Source organism: Oncorhynchus gorbuscha, linkage group LG16 (assembly GCF_021184085.1).
Source record: "Oncorhynchus gorbuscha isolate QuinsamMale2020 ecotype Even-year linkage group LG16, OgorEven_v1.0, whole genome shotgun sequence".
Lineage (NCBI taxonomy): Eukaryota > Metazoa > Chordata > Actinopteri > Salmoniformes > Salmonidae > Oncorhynchus > Oncorhynchus gorbuscha.
The window spans coordinates 4,827,868-4,843,718 of NC_060188.1; the positions used below are offsets into that span (position 1 = coordinate 4,827,868).

Sequence of the window (15,851 nt, forward strand, 5' to 3'; positions counted from 1 at the left end):
GAGAGGAATAGAGTGGAGGTGATGAACAACAGAGAGAGGGATAGAGAGAGGAATAGAGTGGAGGTGATGAACAGAGGGATAGAGAGAGGAATAGAGTGGAGGTGATGAACAACAGAAGCTGGCGCAGTAGTAGTAGTTAATACGAATCGGACAGTTCTAACAGCTGCTCTTGGGCACCAGAGGCCCGGGAGGTCCCTGGGGGAACCAGTCTGTGAGGCTCCCTAGGGATGGAGAAGGGAAGGTGGGGTGAGAGCTGCTGCAGAGGCCTGGTGTGGAGCTTCTATGAAGTCCACCCCCTCCGCAGCAGGCAGGCACTCAATGGCCACACGATCAAACAGGTTGGCAGAGCTTGTGAAAAAGGTTGAGAGACAGAGAGAAAATGGCGATCCCCCTGCAGAATCCATCTCCAGAACATTGCCGCAGCATCTAGTTGCGTCTCCAGACAACAAGGCTAAAGATTTTCAGTCATGTAACAGTGATATTTACTTTGATAGAGTGAAAGGGAAAACAGGCGAGTGCTTCGGGGTCTCACACCCGATAGTGCCCAAAGTCTTTCATTCTTTCTTTCCTTTCCATCCCTTCATTTTGCTCCCATTTCAGAAAGGTTCCTGGTACCACAACACAGACAGCGAGAAAGGGAAGGTTTCAAATGAAAATAGTTTCACATCTGTGTTACGGTTCATAAAGAGTTACACAGAAGCCACGTTGTAGTAGATTGCTTGTTTTTTTGTTGTTGTTTTTTCCCTCATGTTTTTCAGTGTCACACGCTTCTCCTCTTCTGATTCGTTGGCATTGAAGTGAAGGAGCTTGACGCTCTTTGCTAAGTGCTATGATAAACCACCTCTTTTTATAAAGCAGTTATATATTTGTTCCATACTTTTTTGTACCAAATACAACAATGGAAAGAAAAAAATGCATGGTTTCGTCTTGTGGGTAGATAAGGAAGTCTCATTTTGGTATAATGCCCCATAAACCCCCTTCCTTACCCCTGTGCCCCTCTAGTCCGTCACTGTGAGGCTGGATTAGAAAGATCCAGTCCAAGACTGAATAACAAGTGCTTGTTCACACACCCAGGGGACATGGATATAGAGAGTCCTTGCTGATTCTGTCTCTGCTCTTGAAAGAGGTTTGTGAGAGAAACCCTTTGAGTACTTGGTGTGGACGGTAGGTGAGAGTAGTCTGTGGCTTATATTGCACGTCACTTGAAATGGTGTGTTGGTGTAAAGGAGAGATTAGTGGACCACGGTAACGACTGAGGTCTTCCACAGTCACAGAAAGGGGGGGGAACCAGACCACAAGTTCGTCCTTAAACGAGTTGAGGTGCATTTCAAAACAAGTGTTTTGTTACAGTTCCATAGAGCAGTGGTTACTAGACTTCAACCAGACGGTCATACACACACGTAAACACACGTAAACACACGTAAACACACGTAAACACACGGTCATACACACACGTAAACACACAACGCCCCCGGAAATATTACCACACTGGAGTCATATTTCTCTTGGCTTATTTTGCGAATGGTTCGGGGAAACAAAACTCCTCCATGACAAAAATGGCTTTAAAATGAACAAGGCGAAGATCTTTTGCATCATCAATCCCTTTAAGAGTGGTGGGGACTGAATAATATGCTTGTGACCGCCGACGATTCCAGTTGAGAGCTGCTGTGGCCTCAGTCTCTTACAAGCACGTTTTCGCTGGCTCAGAAATGAGTGTGCAATTCTCAGTACGTTTTCTTCAGTAAGTACAGAGTGAGTGAGAATCAGTGAATAAAGGAGGGGAACGAGGCCAGGGGGAGGTTAAGGCTAGTAATTAGTGCTGAGAAAAAACAAACAAGAGAAATTCCGGACTGGTAGAAAGTTCTGGAACCTTCCCGACAGGAAGGGGATGGGCTTTGGGAATGACGTGTATCTATGGTTTCTCTGAGGTGTGGATTGCTGCCAGGCAGCAAGGGATTATGGGAGTTTTGAAGATGGCAGCTCGTTGTTTGAAGCAGTTAGTCTAAAACACACGTTTCACATGACAAATAGTTCTCAGAGTAAAGTTCAAAAGTTTCTCTTCCTTTGTTGGTTGAGTCAAAGGCATACTCGTGCTTTTCCGAAAGTCCAAACGTAAAACACTGTAACCAGAGCCTCTCACCGAACAAATCTAAAATGAAATGTTTTTTTTTTAAACAAACAGAAAAATTGGAAGAGGGTGAGCAGCGTGGACACAGAAGAGTCACCTCGTCCTCCTCAAGTCTGTCCCTCGATCATCCCACCCACACTGATTATCACCACATTGATTTGCTTGGTTTTTGCTCTTCTGTTTGTATACATGTATATATGTAGTACTGTGTAGTATTCCTGTGTAGTATTCCATTCTTCCTTTTTCTAGCATGGAGCTCTGTGACGTGGTCCTACATGGACTCCCCGCTCAGCAGGTCCCCAGGCAGCAGCGTGTTGATTGGAGTAGGACTCCCCATGACCCGCCCCTCCTCTCCGCTGGGCGGTCCCCATAGGCTGGAGTACTGGGGCACGCCCCCCCAGAGCAGATCTCCGCCCGTCTTGGCTCCACCTCCTCCCATGCCACCACCGCCAGAGTTCCAGTGGGGGTGGCCAATGGGGTGCGAGGATCTGGGCCCGGAACCACCCATCCGCGTCTGATTGACACCTGGGTCAGCCTGCCAGCTGGTAGTTGAGGCTAGCTGCTGGCCCTGTGCAAAGAAGCGCTGGACGTCTTCCTCACCAGCAAACTCTGCCAGGATGGTGGTGTTACCCAGAACGCACCTGGACAGGAAGAGAGACAAACAAAGAGGTGTTATTTAGTCAGCCTCGTTGAAGTGGCCATTCTCATACACCACGTGTGATGCTATAGATCCTGTTTCTACCCTTTGGGGAAGCAGGCTGGGCACCCACTAAAAGATCTCTCTAAGTTCACAATTTTCCAAATTCTAAGCTTTCCAAGTTCTCCCAGTTCTAAGTCCTTTCACACCTGACAATTGACATGACTTAAGTGTTTCTGCCTTCGAGCAGTGAGAGGGGCAGGAAAACTGCCAACAACATCTCCGTACATGTGCAGGGACTTCTGGGCCTTGGCGGCCTCCTCCTTGGAGCTGTAGCGCACCAATGCGTTGCCCTGGGTCAGGTTGAGGTGGAATGTGATGAGGGGGCCGTGCTGCATGCATAGCGTCCGCAGGGTGGAGCCGTCTATCTGGGGAGTGAGGTTCCTCAGGACCAACCAGCTACTGGTCCTGTTGGAGCTGTCTGTACTCCATGTGGTAGCTGCTAGAAGGATAGAGGGGGAGGAGAAGGAGAGAAGAGGGGGATAGAGGGGGAGGAGAAGGGATAGAGGGGGAGGAGAAGAGGGGGATAGAGGGGGAGGAGAAGGAGAGAAGAGGGGGATAGAGGGGGAGGAGAAGGAGAGAAGAGGGGGATAGAGGGGGGAGGAGAAGGAGAGAAGAGGGGGATAGAGGGGGAGGGGGGGGAGGAGAAGGGGGGAGAGAAGAGGGGGATAGAGGGGGAGGAGAAGGAGAGAAGAGGGGATAGAGGGGGAGGAGAAGGAGAGAAGAGGGGGATAGAGAAGGGGAGGAGAAGGAGAGAAGAGGGGGATAGAGGGGGAGGAGAAGGAGAGAAGAGGGGGATAGAGGGGGAGGAGAAGGAGAGAAGAGGGGGATAGAGGGGGAGGAGGGGAGAAGAGGGGGATAGAGGGGGAGGAGAAGGAGAGAAGAGGGGGATAGGGGGGAGGGGGAGAAGGAGAGGAAGAGGGGGATAGAGGGGGAGGAGAAGGAGAGAAGAGGGGGATAGAGGGAGGAAAGATAAATAAACCTACAATGCAGAATTGCGCTACATCTAACACCATGATGTCACAATGTCAAATGGATTCTCCAAGGAGTTAGGAAAGTCAGTTAGTAAGATGGGTGGTGGATTCTAAGCAGTAAGCTCTGTAGTTTAGGTAAACCACAGTGTCAGTTGATCAAGAGAGGTGCGTTCAACCACAACAAGGCATTCTCGGGCGTTGTCTAGACCGCCTTGGCTGTACCAAAAGGGCACCTAGTCTCGCCCTGCAAGGCTACAACATACACATCTAGAACCTGGCCTTAAGTCTGTATCACAACACCTCTCGAAGCTGTCCTTTAGTCTGTATCACAACACCTCTAGAACCTGTCCTTAAGTCTGTATCACAACATCTCTAGAACCTGTCCTTTAGTCTGTATCACAACATCTCTAGAACCTGTCCTTTAGTCTGTATCACAACATCTCTAGAACCTGTCCTTTAGTCTGTATCACAACACCTCTAGAACCTGGCCTTAAGTCTGTATCACAACACCTCTAGAACCTGTCCTTAAGTCTGTATCACAACACCTCTAGAACCTGACATTTAGTCTGTATCACAACACCTCTAGAACCTGACATTTAGTCTGTATCACAACACCTCTAGAACCTGACATTTAGTCTGTATCACAACACCTCTAGAACCTGACATTTAGTCTGTATCACAACACCTCTAGAACCTGACATTTAGTCTGTATCACAACACCTCTAGAACCTGACATTTAGTCTGTATCACAACACCTCTAGAACCTGACATTTAGTCTGTATCACAACACCTCTAGAACCTGACATTTAGTCTGTATCACAACACCTCTAGAACCTGACATTTAGTCTGTATCACAACACCTCTAGAACCTGACATTTAGTCTGTATCACAACACCTCTAGAACCTGACATTTAGTCTGTATCACAACACCTCTAGAACCTGACATTTAGTCTGTATCACAACACCTCTAGAACCTGACATTTAGTCTGTATCACAACACCTCTAGAACCTGACATTTAGTCTGTATCACAACACCTCTAGAACCTGACATTTAGTCTGTATCACAACACCTCTAGAACCTGACATTTAGTCTGTATCACAACACCTCTAGAACCTGACATTTAGTCTGTATCACAACACCTCTAGAACCTGACATTTAGTCTGTATCACAACACCTCTAGAACCTGACATTTAGTCTGTATCACAACACCTCTAGAACCTGACATTTAGTCTGTATCACAACACCTCTAGAACCTGACATTTAGTCTGTATCACAACACCTCTAGAACCTGACATTTAGTCTGTATCACAACACCTCTAGAACCTGACATTTAGTCTGTATCACAACACCTCTAGAACCTGACATTTAGTCTGTATCACAACACCTCTAGAACCTGACATTTAGTCTGTATCACAACACCTCTAGAACCTGACATTTAGTCATCACAACACCTCTAGAACCTGACATTTTACTCTTACTGAACATTTATGAGGGCTGCAGTTTTTATGGCCAGCACAACAAATACACAACATTTAGTCTGTATCACAACACCTCTAGAACCTGACCTTCAGTCATCTTCTACTCTTACTGAACATTTATGAGGGCTGCAGTTTTTATGGCCAGCACAACAAATACACAACATTTAGTCTGTATCACAACACCTCTAGAACCTGACATTTAGTCTGTATCACAACACCTCTAGAACCTGAGTCATCTTCTAGAACCTCTTTGAAGTCATTTAGAGGGCCTGAACATTTAGGGTCAGTTTGTATGGCCAGCACAACAAATACACAACATTTAGTCTGTATCACAACACCTCTAGAACCTGACCTTCAGTCATCTTCAACTCTTACTGAACATTTATGAGGGCTGCAGTTTTTATGCCAGCACAACAAATACACAACATTTAGTCTGTATCACAACACCTCTAGAACCTGACATTTAGTCTGTATCACAACACCTCTAGAACCTGACCTTCAGTCATCTTCACTCTTACTGAACATTTATGAGGGCTGCAGTTTTTATGGCCAGCACAACAAATACACAACATTTGAGCTCTGTATCACAACACCTCTAGAACCTGACCTTCAGTCATCTTGCACTGAACATTTATGAGGGCTGCAGTTTTTATGGCCAGCACAACAAATACACAACATTTAGTCTGTATCACAACACCTCTAGAACCTGACATTTAGTCTGTATTCACAACACCAGCACAACTAGAACCTGACATTTAGTCTGTATCACAACACCTCTAGAACCTGGCCTTAAGTCTGTATCACAACACTGTTTCTAGAACCTGACCTGACCTACAGTCATCTTCTACTCTTACTGAACATTTATGAGGGCTGCAGTTTTTATGGCCAGCACAACAAATACACAACATTTAGTCTGTATCACACCATGCAACACCTCTAGAACCTGACATTTAGTCTGTATCACAACACCTCTAGAACCTGACATTTAGTCTGTATCACAACACCTCTAGAACCTGGCCTTAAGTCTGTATCACAACACCTCTAGAACCTGACCTTCAGTCATCTTCTACTCTTACTGAACATTTATGAGGGCTGCAGTTTTTATGGCCAGCACAACAAATACACAACATTTAGTCTGTATCACAACACCTCTATGAACCTGCTACTCACTGAACATTTAGTCATGCAGTTTCTACTCCAGCACAACAAATACACAACATTTATGAGGGCTGCAGTTTTTATGGCCAGCACAACAAATACACAACATTTATGAGGGCTGCAGTTTTTATGGCCAGCACAACAAATACACAACATTTATGAGGGCTGCAGTTTTTATGGCCAGCACAACAAATACACAACATTTATGAGGGCTGCAGTTTTTATCAACCAGCACAACAAATACACAACATTTAAACTCACTTTTATTACCATGCACAACACTGCTACACTGTTTATTACCATGCATAGTCACTCTACCCCTACCTACAACACTGTTTACTTACCCCTATGCATAGTCACTTTATGAGGGCTGCACTCACTTTTATCACCATGCATAGTCACTCTACCCCTAAATACACAACACTTTTTTGGACCATGAAAGTCACTGTTACCTGAACTTCATAAATGATCAACTGAACATGCACTGGTTGGACCAAAACCCATTCAGTCAATTCATTTATCCAGTCAGTCAGCAAGTCGCCATCCTCCCCATCCTACTCACTGTTTAACAGCTAATCAAACAGACACTCTGACTATTTTATTACCCCCCTTTGTTTTTACACTGCTGCTACTCACTGTTTATTACCATGCATAGTCACTCTACCCCTACCTACATGTACACTGCTGCTACTCACTGTTTATTACCATGCATAGTCACTCTACCCCTACCTACATGTACAAATTACTGTGACTCGGTACCGGTTCCTCCTGTACATAGCCTCATTATTGTTATTTTATTGTGTTACTTTTAATATATATATTTTTTTTACTTTAGTTCATTTAGTAAATATTTTCTTAACTCCATTTTGTTAAAACTGCATTGTTGGTTTTAAGCATTACACAGTTAGGTCTATGCCTGTTGTATTCGGCACATTTGACAAATATAATTTGATTTACCTGAGGAGTAGGAGCTGCTCCAGCCTTGGGCCAGGCCCAGGGAGTTGCCTCCCCAGGTGGAGGAGTGCTTGGTGGGGTTGGTGAGGCCCGGGGGGGGCCGTGTGGGGGCGGCTGTGTTACTGCGGGGCCCCTGGGGGACCTTCCACAACTCATGGGACAGAGAGACCTGGGAGGGGTGGGAGATGGGCCCCGGGGACCAGGTGGACTTCATGTCCGATAATTTACCTGAAAGAGAGATAAGAAAAGAAACATTGATTGCTTGGCAACAATTGGAGATACTTGGCATTTTTCTATCAACAACATACAGGGAACTAAACAACCCAAAACACTAGTCAGAATAATACCCTGGTAGAGGGCTTGTTGACGGTAGAGCAGAGCAATCATTCTGCTTTTCCAGGATGAGTTGAACCAAAAACGGGCGTAAACATAACGACTTCACACACACACAGTCCCAGACTGCACAGTAAGGAGTACAGCACAGGGTCAGTCTCAGTCCATGTCTCACAGTATGGAACAGATCAGGAATACAGCGAGACTTCACACACACACAGTCCCAGACTGCACCGTAAGGAGTACAGCACAGGGTCAGTCTCAGTCCATGTCTCACAGTATGGAACAGATCAGGAATACAGCGAGACTTCACACACACAGTAAGGAGTACAGCACAGGGTCAGTCTCAGTCCATGTCTCACAGTATGGAACAGATCAGGAATACAGCGAGACTTCACACACACAGTAAGGAGTACAGCACAGGGTCAGTCTCAGTCCATGTCTCACAGTATGGAACAGATCAGGAATACAGCGAGACTTCACACACACAGTCCCACACACAGTAAGGAGTACAGCACAGGGTCAGTCTCAGTCCATGTCTCACAGTATGGAACAGATCAGGAATACAGCGAGACTTCACACACACACACAGTAAGGAGTACAGCACAGGGTCAGTCTCAGTCCATGTCTCACAGTATGGAACAGATCAGGAATACAGCTAGACTTCACACACACACAGCGCAGGGTCAGTCTCAGTCCATGTCTCACAGTATGGGACAGATCAGGAATACAGCTAGACTTCTCACACACACACAGTAAGGAGTACAGCACAGGGTCAGTCTCAGTCCATGTCTCACAGTATGGGACAGATCAGGAATACAGCTAGACTTCTCACACACACACACACACACACACACACACACACACACACACACACACACACACACACACACACACACACACACACACACACACACACACACACACACACACACACACACACACACACACACACACACACACACACACACACAGTAAGGAGTACAGCACAGGGTCAGTCTCAGTCCGTCTCACAGTATGGGACAGATCAGGCCAGGAACACAGATAGACTAGAACTATACTAAGATATAGTATATACACCCTCCTCCCAGTCCCCCCCCCATGCTACACACAGGGGTGGGGATACATCAACACCACCAGGGGGAAGGTGTATGAGGGGTACAACTAAAGAGGGAAGGGCACACAGAACAGATGTGATGGTAAGGATGGGGTCCTACTCTGGACCAGATACTGAGACACCAGAGACATCAACACTGATGGGGGCAGGGGGACAAACTAGCTGAAAGCGGAAGTCACCCCTACCCACAGATCTAGGACCAGATTATCATATCACCTGGTCCTAAACATAACCACGGGGAATATGGTAGGATATAAGATTTGACCCTGTATCAGAGGTTAGAGGAGACTTCCGCCCACTCCGACAAACTGTGTACCTGGGTCGTCCGTTTCCGGGGACGACAGACTGAACGAGCTAGAGTAGGCACTGACTGGCCAATCGGTGGAGGGGGGCAGGGCCTCGTTCTGAGATGAGGTGGGGGAGGAGCCTATGGGGGCATCGCATCCAGCAAAACAAAAACAGAAGAAGGGAATGGAAGAGAGAGAATCTAATAAAGAAACAGAATAAATGAAAGTGGATGACTGAACAGCTGTGGTGCTCTGTGGCTGTGTGATATGGGAGAGTTCAAAGTGTTGGGAATAAGATGACCTAGTAGTGTAGATATACGAGTGTCAGATTGTACATGGAGTTAAAGGAAGAAGCAGCAGCAGGACCAGAAGAGAAACAGCAGGCTCCTCCAGTGACTGAACTGTTACAGAGAATCAGTCTCCCCAACCCATTGAGATACATTGCAGGCACAGTATCTGATTTTGCCCGCAGCAGTTTTCTTTGAATGATTCAGGTCATCTCAGACCCCCAGCTCTCCTCTCAAGACCAAGGCTACCAGAGGGAGAGCACCGTCATTACGCATGTATAGGACTACGTAGAACATGAACACGCCCCTCCCTCCCACCTGTCCATCTCCCCCTCCCTCACCTCCTCTGTCCCTCTCCTCTCCCTCACCTCTCCTGTCCTTCTCCCCCTCCCTCCCACCTGTCCATCTCCCCCTCCCTCACCCCCCGTCCCTCTCCTCTCCCTCACCTCTCCTGTCCTTCTCCCCCTCCCTCCCACCTGTCCATCTCCCCTCCCTCACCTCCTCTGTCCATCTCCCCTCCCTCACCCCCACTGTCCCTCTCCCCTCCCTCACCCCCCTGTCCCTCTCCCCTCCCTCACCTCTCCTGTCCTTCTCCCCCTCCCTCCCTCACCTCCTCTAGCTCCCCTGTCCCTCTCTACCCTCTCCTCCCCTGCCCCTCTCCACCCCTAGCTCCCCTGTCCCTCTCCACCCTCTCCTCCCCTGCCCCTCTCCACCCCTAGCTCCCCTGTCCCTCTCCACCCCTAGCTCCCCTGTCCCTCACCTCCCTGCCCCCTCCCCTAGCTCCCCTGTCCCCTCCACCCTCTCCTCCCCTGTCCCTCACCTTCCCTGCCCCTCTCCACCCCTAGCTCCCCTGTCCCTCTCCACCCTCTCCCCTGTCCCTCCCTGTCCCTCACCTTCCCTGTCCCTCTCCACCCTCTCCTCCCCTGTCCCTCACCTTCCCTGTCCCTCTCCACCCTCTCCTCCCCTGTCCCTCACCTTCCCTGTCCCTCTCCACCCTCTCCTCCCCTGTCCCTCACCTTCCCTGTCCCTCTCCACCCTCTCCTCCCCTGTCCCTCACCTTCCCTGTCCCTCTCCACCCTCTCCTCCCCTGTCCCTCACCTTCCCTGTCCCTCTCCACCCTCACCTTCCCTGTCCCTCTCCACCCTCACCTCCCCTGTCCCTCTCCACCCCTAGCTCCCCTGTCCCTCTCCACCCTCACCTCCCCTGTCCCTCTCCACCCCTAGCTCCCCTGTCCCTCTCCTGTCCCCTCACCCCTAGCTCCCTGTCCCTCTCCACCCCTAGCTCCCCTGTCCCTCTCCACCCTCACCTCCCCTGTCCCTCTCCACCCCTAGCTCCCCTGTCCCTCTCCACCCTCACCTCCCCTGTCCCTCTCCACCCCTAGCTCCCCTGTCCCTCTCCACCCTCACCTTCCCTGTCCCTCTCCACCCTCACCTTCCCTGTCCCTCTCCACCCTCTCCTCCCCTGTCCCTCTCCACCCTCTCCTCCCCTGTCCCTCTCCACCCTCACCTTCCCTGTCCCTCTCCACCCTCACCTCCCCTGTCCCTCTCCACCCCTAGCTCCCCTGTCCCTCTCCACCCTCACCTTCCCTGTCCCTCTCCACCCTCACCTTCCCTGTCCCTCTCCACCCTCTCCTCCCCTGTCCCTCACCTTCCCTGTCCCTCTCCACCCTCTCCTCCCCTGTCCCTCACCTTCCCTGTCCCTCTCCACCCTCACCTTCCCTGCCCCTCTCCACCCTCACCTCCCCTGTCCCTCTCCACCCCTAGCTCCCCTGTCCCTCTCCACCCTCACCTCCCCTGTCCCTCTCCACCCCTAGCTCCCCTGTCCCTCTCCACCCTCACCTCCCCTGTCCCTCTCCACCCTCACCTTCCCTGTCCCTCTCCACCCTCACCTTCCCTGTCCCTCTCCTCTCCCTCACCTCTCCTTCTCCCCTCCCTCCCACCTGTCCATCTCCCCTCCCTCACCTCCTCTGTCCCTCTCCCCTCCCTCACCCCCTGTCCCTCTCCCCTCCCTCACCCCCCTGTCCCTCTCCCCCTCCCTCCCTCACCTCCTCTAGCTCCCCTGTCCCTCTCCACCCTCTCCTCCCCTGCCCCTCTCCACCCCTAGCTCCCCTGTCCCTCTCCACCCTCTCCTCCCCTGCCCCTCTCCACCCCTAGCTCCCCTGTCCCTCTCCACCCTCTCCTCCCCTGCCCCTCTCCACCCCTAGCTCCCCTGTCCCTCTCCACCCTCTCCTCCCCTGTCCCTCACCTTCCCTGCCCCTCTCCACCCCTAGCTCCCCTGTCCCTCTCCACCCTCACCTTCCCTGCCCCTCTCCACCCCTAGCTCCCCTGTCCCTCTCCACCCTCACCTTCCCTGTCCCTCTCCACCCCTAGCTCCCCTGTCCCTCTCCACCCCTAGCTCCCCTGTCCCTCTCCACCCCTAGCTCCCCTGTCCCTCTCCACCCTCACCACCCTCACCTCCCCTGTCCCTCTCCACCCTCACCCCCTGTCCCTCTCCACCCTCACCTCCCCTGTCCCTCTCCACCCCTAGCTCCCCTGTCCCTCTCCACCCCTAGCTCCCCTGTCCCTCTCCACCCTCACCTCCCCTGTCCCTCTCCACCCCTAGCTCCCCTGTCCCTCTCCACCCCTAGCTCCCCTGTCCCTCTCCACCCTCACCTCCCCTGTCCCTCTCCACCCCTAGCTCCCCTGTCCCTCTCCACCCCTAGCTCCCCTGTCCCTCTCCACCCCTAGCTCCCCTGTCCCTCTCCACCCTCACCTTCCCTGCCCCTCTCCACCCCTAGCTCCCCTGTCCCTCTCCACCCTCACCTTCCCTGTCCCTCTCCACCCCTAGCTCCCCTGTCCCTCTCCACCCCTAGCTCCCCTGTCCCTCTCCACCCCTAGCTCCCCTGTCCCTCTCCACCCTCACCACCCTCACCTCCCCTGTCCCTCTCCACCCTCACCTCCCCTGTCCCTCTCCACCCTCACCTCCCCTGTCCCTCTCCACCCCTAGCTCCCCTGTCCCTCTCCACCCCTAGCTCCCCTGTCCCTCTCCACCCTCACCTCCCCTGTCCCTCTCCACCCCTAGCTCCCCTGTCCCTCTCCACCCCAGCTCCCCTGTCCCTCTCCACCCCTCCCCTGTCCCTCTCCTACCCCTGTCCCTCTCCACCCCTAGCTCCCCTGTCCCCTCTCCCCCCCTCCACCCCTAGCTCCCCTGCCCCTCTCCACCCCAGCTCCCTGTCCCTCTCCTCCCCTGTCCCTCTCCACCCCTGTCCCTCTCCACCCCTGTCCCTCTCCACCCCTGTCCCTCTCCACCCCTGTCCCTCTCCACCCCTGTCCCTCTCCTCCCCTGTCCCTCTCCTCCCCTGTCCCTCTCCTCCCCTGTCCCTATCCACCCCTAGCTCCCCACCCTCACCTTCCCTGTCCCTCTCCACCCCTGTCCCTCTCCACCCCTGTCCCTCTCCACCCCTGTCCCTCTCCACCCCTGTCCCTCTCCACCCCTGTCCCTCTCCACCCCTGTCTCTCCCTTCCTTCTCCACCCTCCTCATCTCCCTCACCCTCCCTTTCTGCTTCCCTCGTCCTCCGTCCTCACCTCCGCTGCGGTCTCTCTGCAGGTAGCGGTTGACGTCCTGGATGTTGGTGTTGATGGTGGGGCCGCTGGGCACGCTCCCCGGGGTCATGTTGGGGTCGTTCTCCGGGTCGATGTTTTGCAGGCCCTTCCAGGGCACGCCCGGGCAGAACTCTGGAAGAGGAAGTGATTGTACAGGAAGTATTACAATTGTCATTCCTCTCATTCATTTACATGACTACCTGGTTCAGTAATGTACAAAATACAAAAATACAAAAGGTGCCAACTAATTCTCTTGAAAACAGAACTCATTTGGCTACATTAGTCCCATGATCATCATATTAGGTGAATAGGTTTTGGCTGGACAGTAAGCAGTCACTGTAGCTGTCCAGGACTGTTTTCCACCATCCCAGTCTAACTAGCCAACTAACTGACCTGGAGGCCAGGTGATGTTGGCGCCATTGACCATCTTGTCGTTGGGGCTCTTGCCCTGGCTCCAGCTGTCTGGGGGCACCAGGGGGTTGGTGGGGGACTCGGAGACAGGCATCATGCCGTAGGGGCTGTACCCATCCTCCATTTGGGGGGGCTTCCCAGGGGGGCCCAGGTTGGAACCTGCCAGAGACAAGAGGGGAACCAGGAAGTTGGTTAAGTACAATATAAATTAGAACTAGAGAATTAAATACTTAGTCAAGTGCAGAAGACACATTTGAGTTGAATGCATTCAGTTGTACAACTGACCAGGTATCCCCTTTCCCTTTCCTAGAACATATAGTAGCATTGAGATGGAAATGTCAAGGTTCCACTTGAAAACCCAAGAGGACAACTACGTTCTGAAGCTGCCAACTGAGTGTCATACACCATGTTCCTTTCATATCCCCCAGTTCTACTCAGTAGAGCTCAGTAGAGTTCATTAAATCTGTATTGTCCCAACATTGGGCAATGGTGTCAACAGTTTGTACCGTGCTTGTTCAGGTTGGGCTCCAGAGAGGATGAGCCTCCAGAGAGGCTGTCCATGGAGTTGGGGTGTGTCCACTGGGAGAGGCGAGACTGGGGCTGGGGAAGCTCCTTCATGGACAGGCCTCCCACCTCTATGCAGGTTACATTCATGTTAGGATTCAGTCCAGCTGGGAGACGGGCAGAGAGAGGGAGACGGGCATAGAGAGGGAGACGGGCAGAGAGAGGGAGAGGGGCAGAGAGAGGGAGACGGGCAGAGAGAGGGAGACGGGCAGAGAGAGGGAGACGGGCAGAGAGAGGGAGACGGGCAGAGAGAGGGAGACGGGCAGAGAGAGGGAGACGGGCAGAGAGAGGGAGACGGGCAGAGAGGGAGACGGGCAGAGAGGGAGACGGGCAGAGAGGGAGACGGGCAGAGAGAGGGAGACGGGCAGAGAGAGGGAGACGGGCAGAGAGAGGGAGACGGGCAGAGAGAGGGAGACGGGCGGGCAGAGAGAGGGAGACGGGCAGAGAGGGAGACGGGCAGAGAGAGGGAGACGGGCAGAGAGAGGGAGACGGGCAGAGAGAGGGAGACGGGCAGAGAGGGAGACGGGCAGAGAGGGAGACGGGCAGAGAGGGAGACGGGCAGAGAGGGAGACGGGCAGAGAGAGGGAGACGGGCAGAGAGAGGGAGACGGGCAGAGAGAGGGAGACGGGCAGAGAGAGGGAGACGGGCAGAGAGAGGGAGACGGGCAGAGAGAGGGAGACGGGCAGAGAGAGGGAGACGGGCAGAGAGAGGGAGACGGGCAGAGAGAGGGAGACGGGCAGAGAGAGGGAGACGGGCAGAGAGAGGGAGACGGGCAGAGAGGGAGACAGGCAGAGGGGCAGGGAGGTAACACCAGACAAAACAAGTCAATAAAGCATTAAGGATGAATCACTAGTTTCTTGTTTTGCACTTTGTTGCTATGGTTCTTTATATAACTACAATCAATCGTAATGTCTTTGCCACAGGATATCTGTTAGACACTGAGCAAGTCCCAACAGCTGTATTTGAACACAGACAGATATTGACCAGAAAGATGATCTGTTTAGAAAGGGCACACACAGGTCTGGGACCTATAACAATGATGACATTCCCAGTCCCTGTCCTGCTATCAATCAATCAAATGTATTTATAAAGCCCCTGTTACATCAACAACTGTCCCAAATTGACAAGAGCCCAAAGTGGAACTACTACAGTGGGGAGAACAAGTATTTAATACACTGCCAATTTTGCAGGTTTTCCTACTTACAAAGTATGTAGAGGTCTGTAATTTGTATCATAGCTACACTTCAACTGTGAGAGACGGAATCTAAAACAAAAATCCAGAAAATCACATTGTATGATTTTTAAGTAATTAATTTGCATTTTATTGCATGACATAAGTATTTGAAAACCTACCAACCAGTAAGAATTCCGGCTCTCACAGACCTGTTTTCTTTAAGAAGCCCTCCTGTTCTCCACTCATTGCCTGTATTAACTGCACCTGTTTGAACCTGTTACCTGTCTAAAAGACACCTGTTCACACACTCAATAAAACAGACTCCAACCTCTCCACAATGGCCAAGACCAGAGAGCTGTGTAAGGACATCAGGGATAAAATTGTAGACCTGCACAAGGATGGGATGGGCTACAGGACAATAGGCAAGCAGCTTGGTGAGAAGGCAACAACTGTTGGCGCAATTATTGGAAAATGGAAGAAGTTCAAGATGACGGTCAATCACCCTCTGTCTGGGGCTCCATGCAAGATCTCACCTCGTGGGGCATCAATGATCATGAGGAAGGTGAGTGATCAGCCCAGAACTACACAGCAGGACCTGGTCAATGACCTGAAGAGAGCTGGAACCACAGTCTCAAAGAAAACCATTAGTAACACACTACGCCGTCATGGATTAAAATCCTGCAGCTCACGCAAGGTCCCCCTACCT

General features: G+C 51.6%; 1 protein-coding gene across 6 annotated transcripts in view; it reads right to left on the minus strand.

Annotated features, from left to right (window-relative positions):
• The window catches only part of tnrc6c1 (trinucleotide repeat containing adaptor 6C1), a 39,503-nt gene continuing 23,652 nt past the window's right edge, over nt 1-15,851 (minus strand). For 3 of the 6 annotated variants that reach the window (XM_046304145.1, XM_046304144.1, XM_046304140.1), the window contains 7 exons: nt 13,914-14,078; nt 13,390-13,566; nt 12,979-13,128; nt 9,157-9,267; nt 7,394-7,618; nt 3,054-3,267; nt 1-2,769 (listed from right to left, as the gene is read on the minus strand). In XM_046304145.1, the coding sequence (XP_046160101.1) occupies nt 2,400-2,769; nt 3,054-3,267; nt 7,394-7,618; nt 9,157-9,267; nt 12,979-13,128; nt 13,390-13,566; nt 13,914-14,078 (1,412 nt within the window). In that variant the 3' untranslated portion in view covers nt 1-2,399. The remainder of the gene's footprint in view (nt 2,770-3,053; nt 3,268-7,393; nt 7,619-9,156; nt 9,268-12,978; nt 13,129-13,389; nt 13,567-13,913; nt 14,079-15,851) is intronic. The other 3 variants (XM_046304141.1, XM_046304143.1, XM_046304142.1) reach the window with 3 other exon arrangements.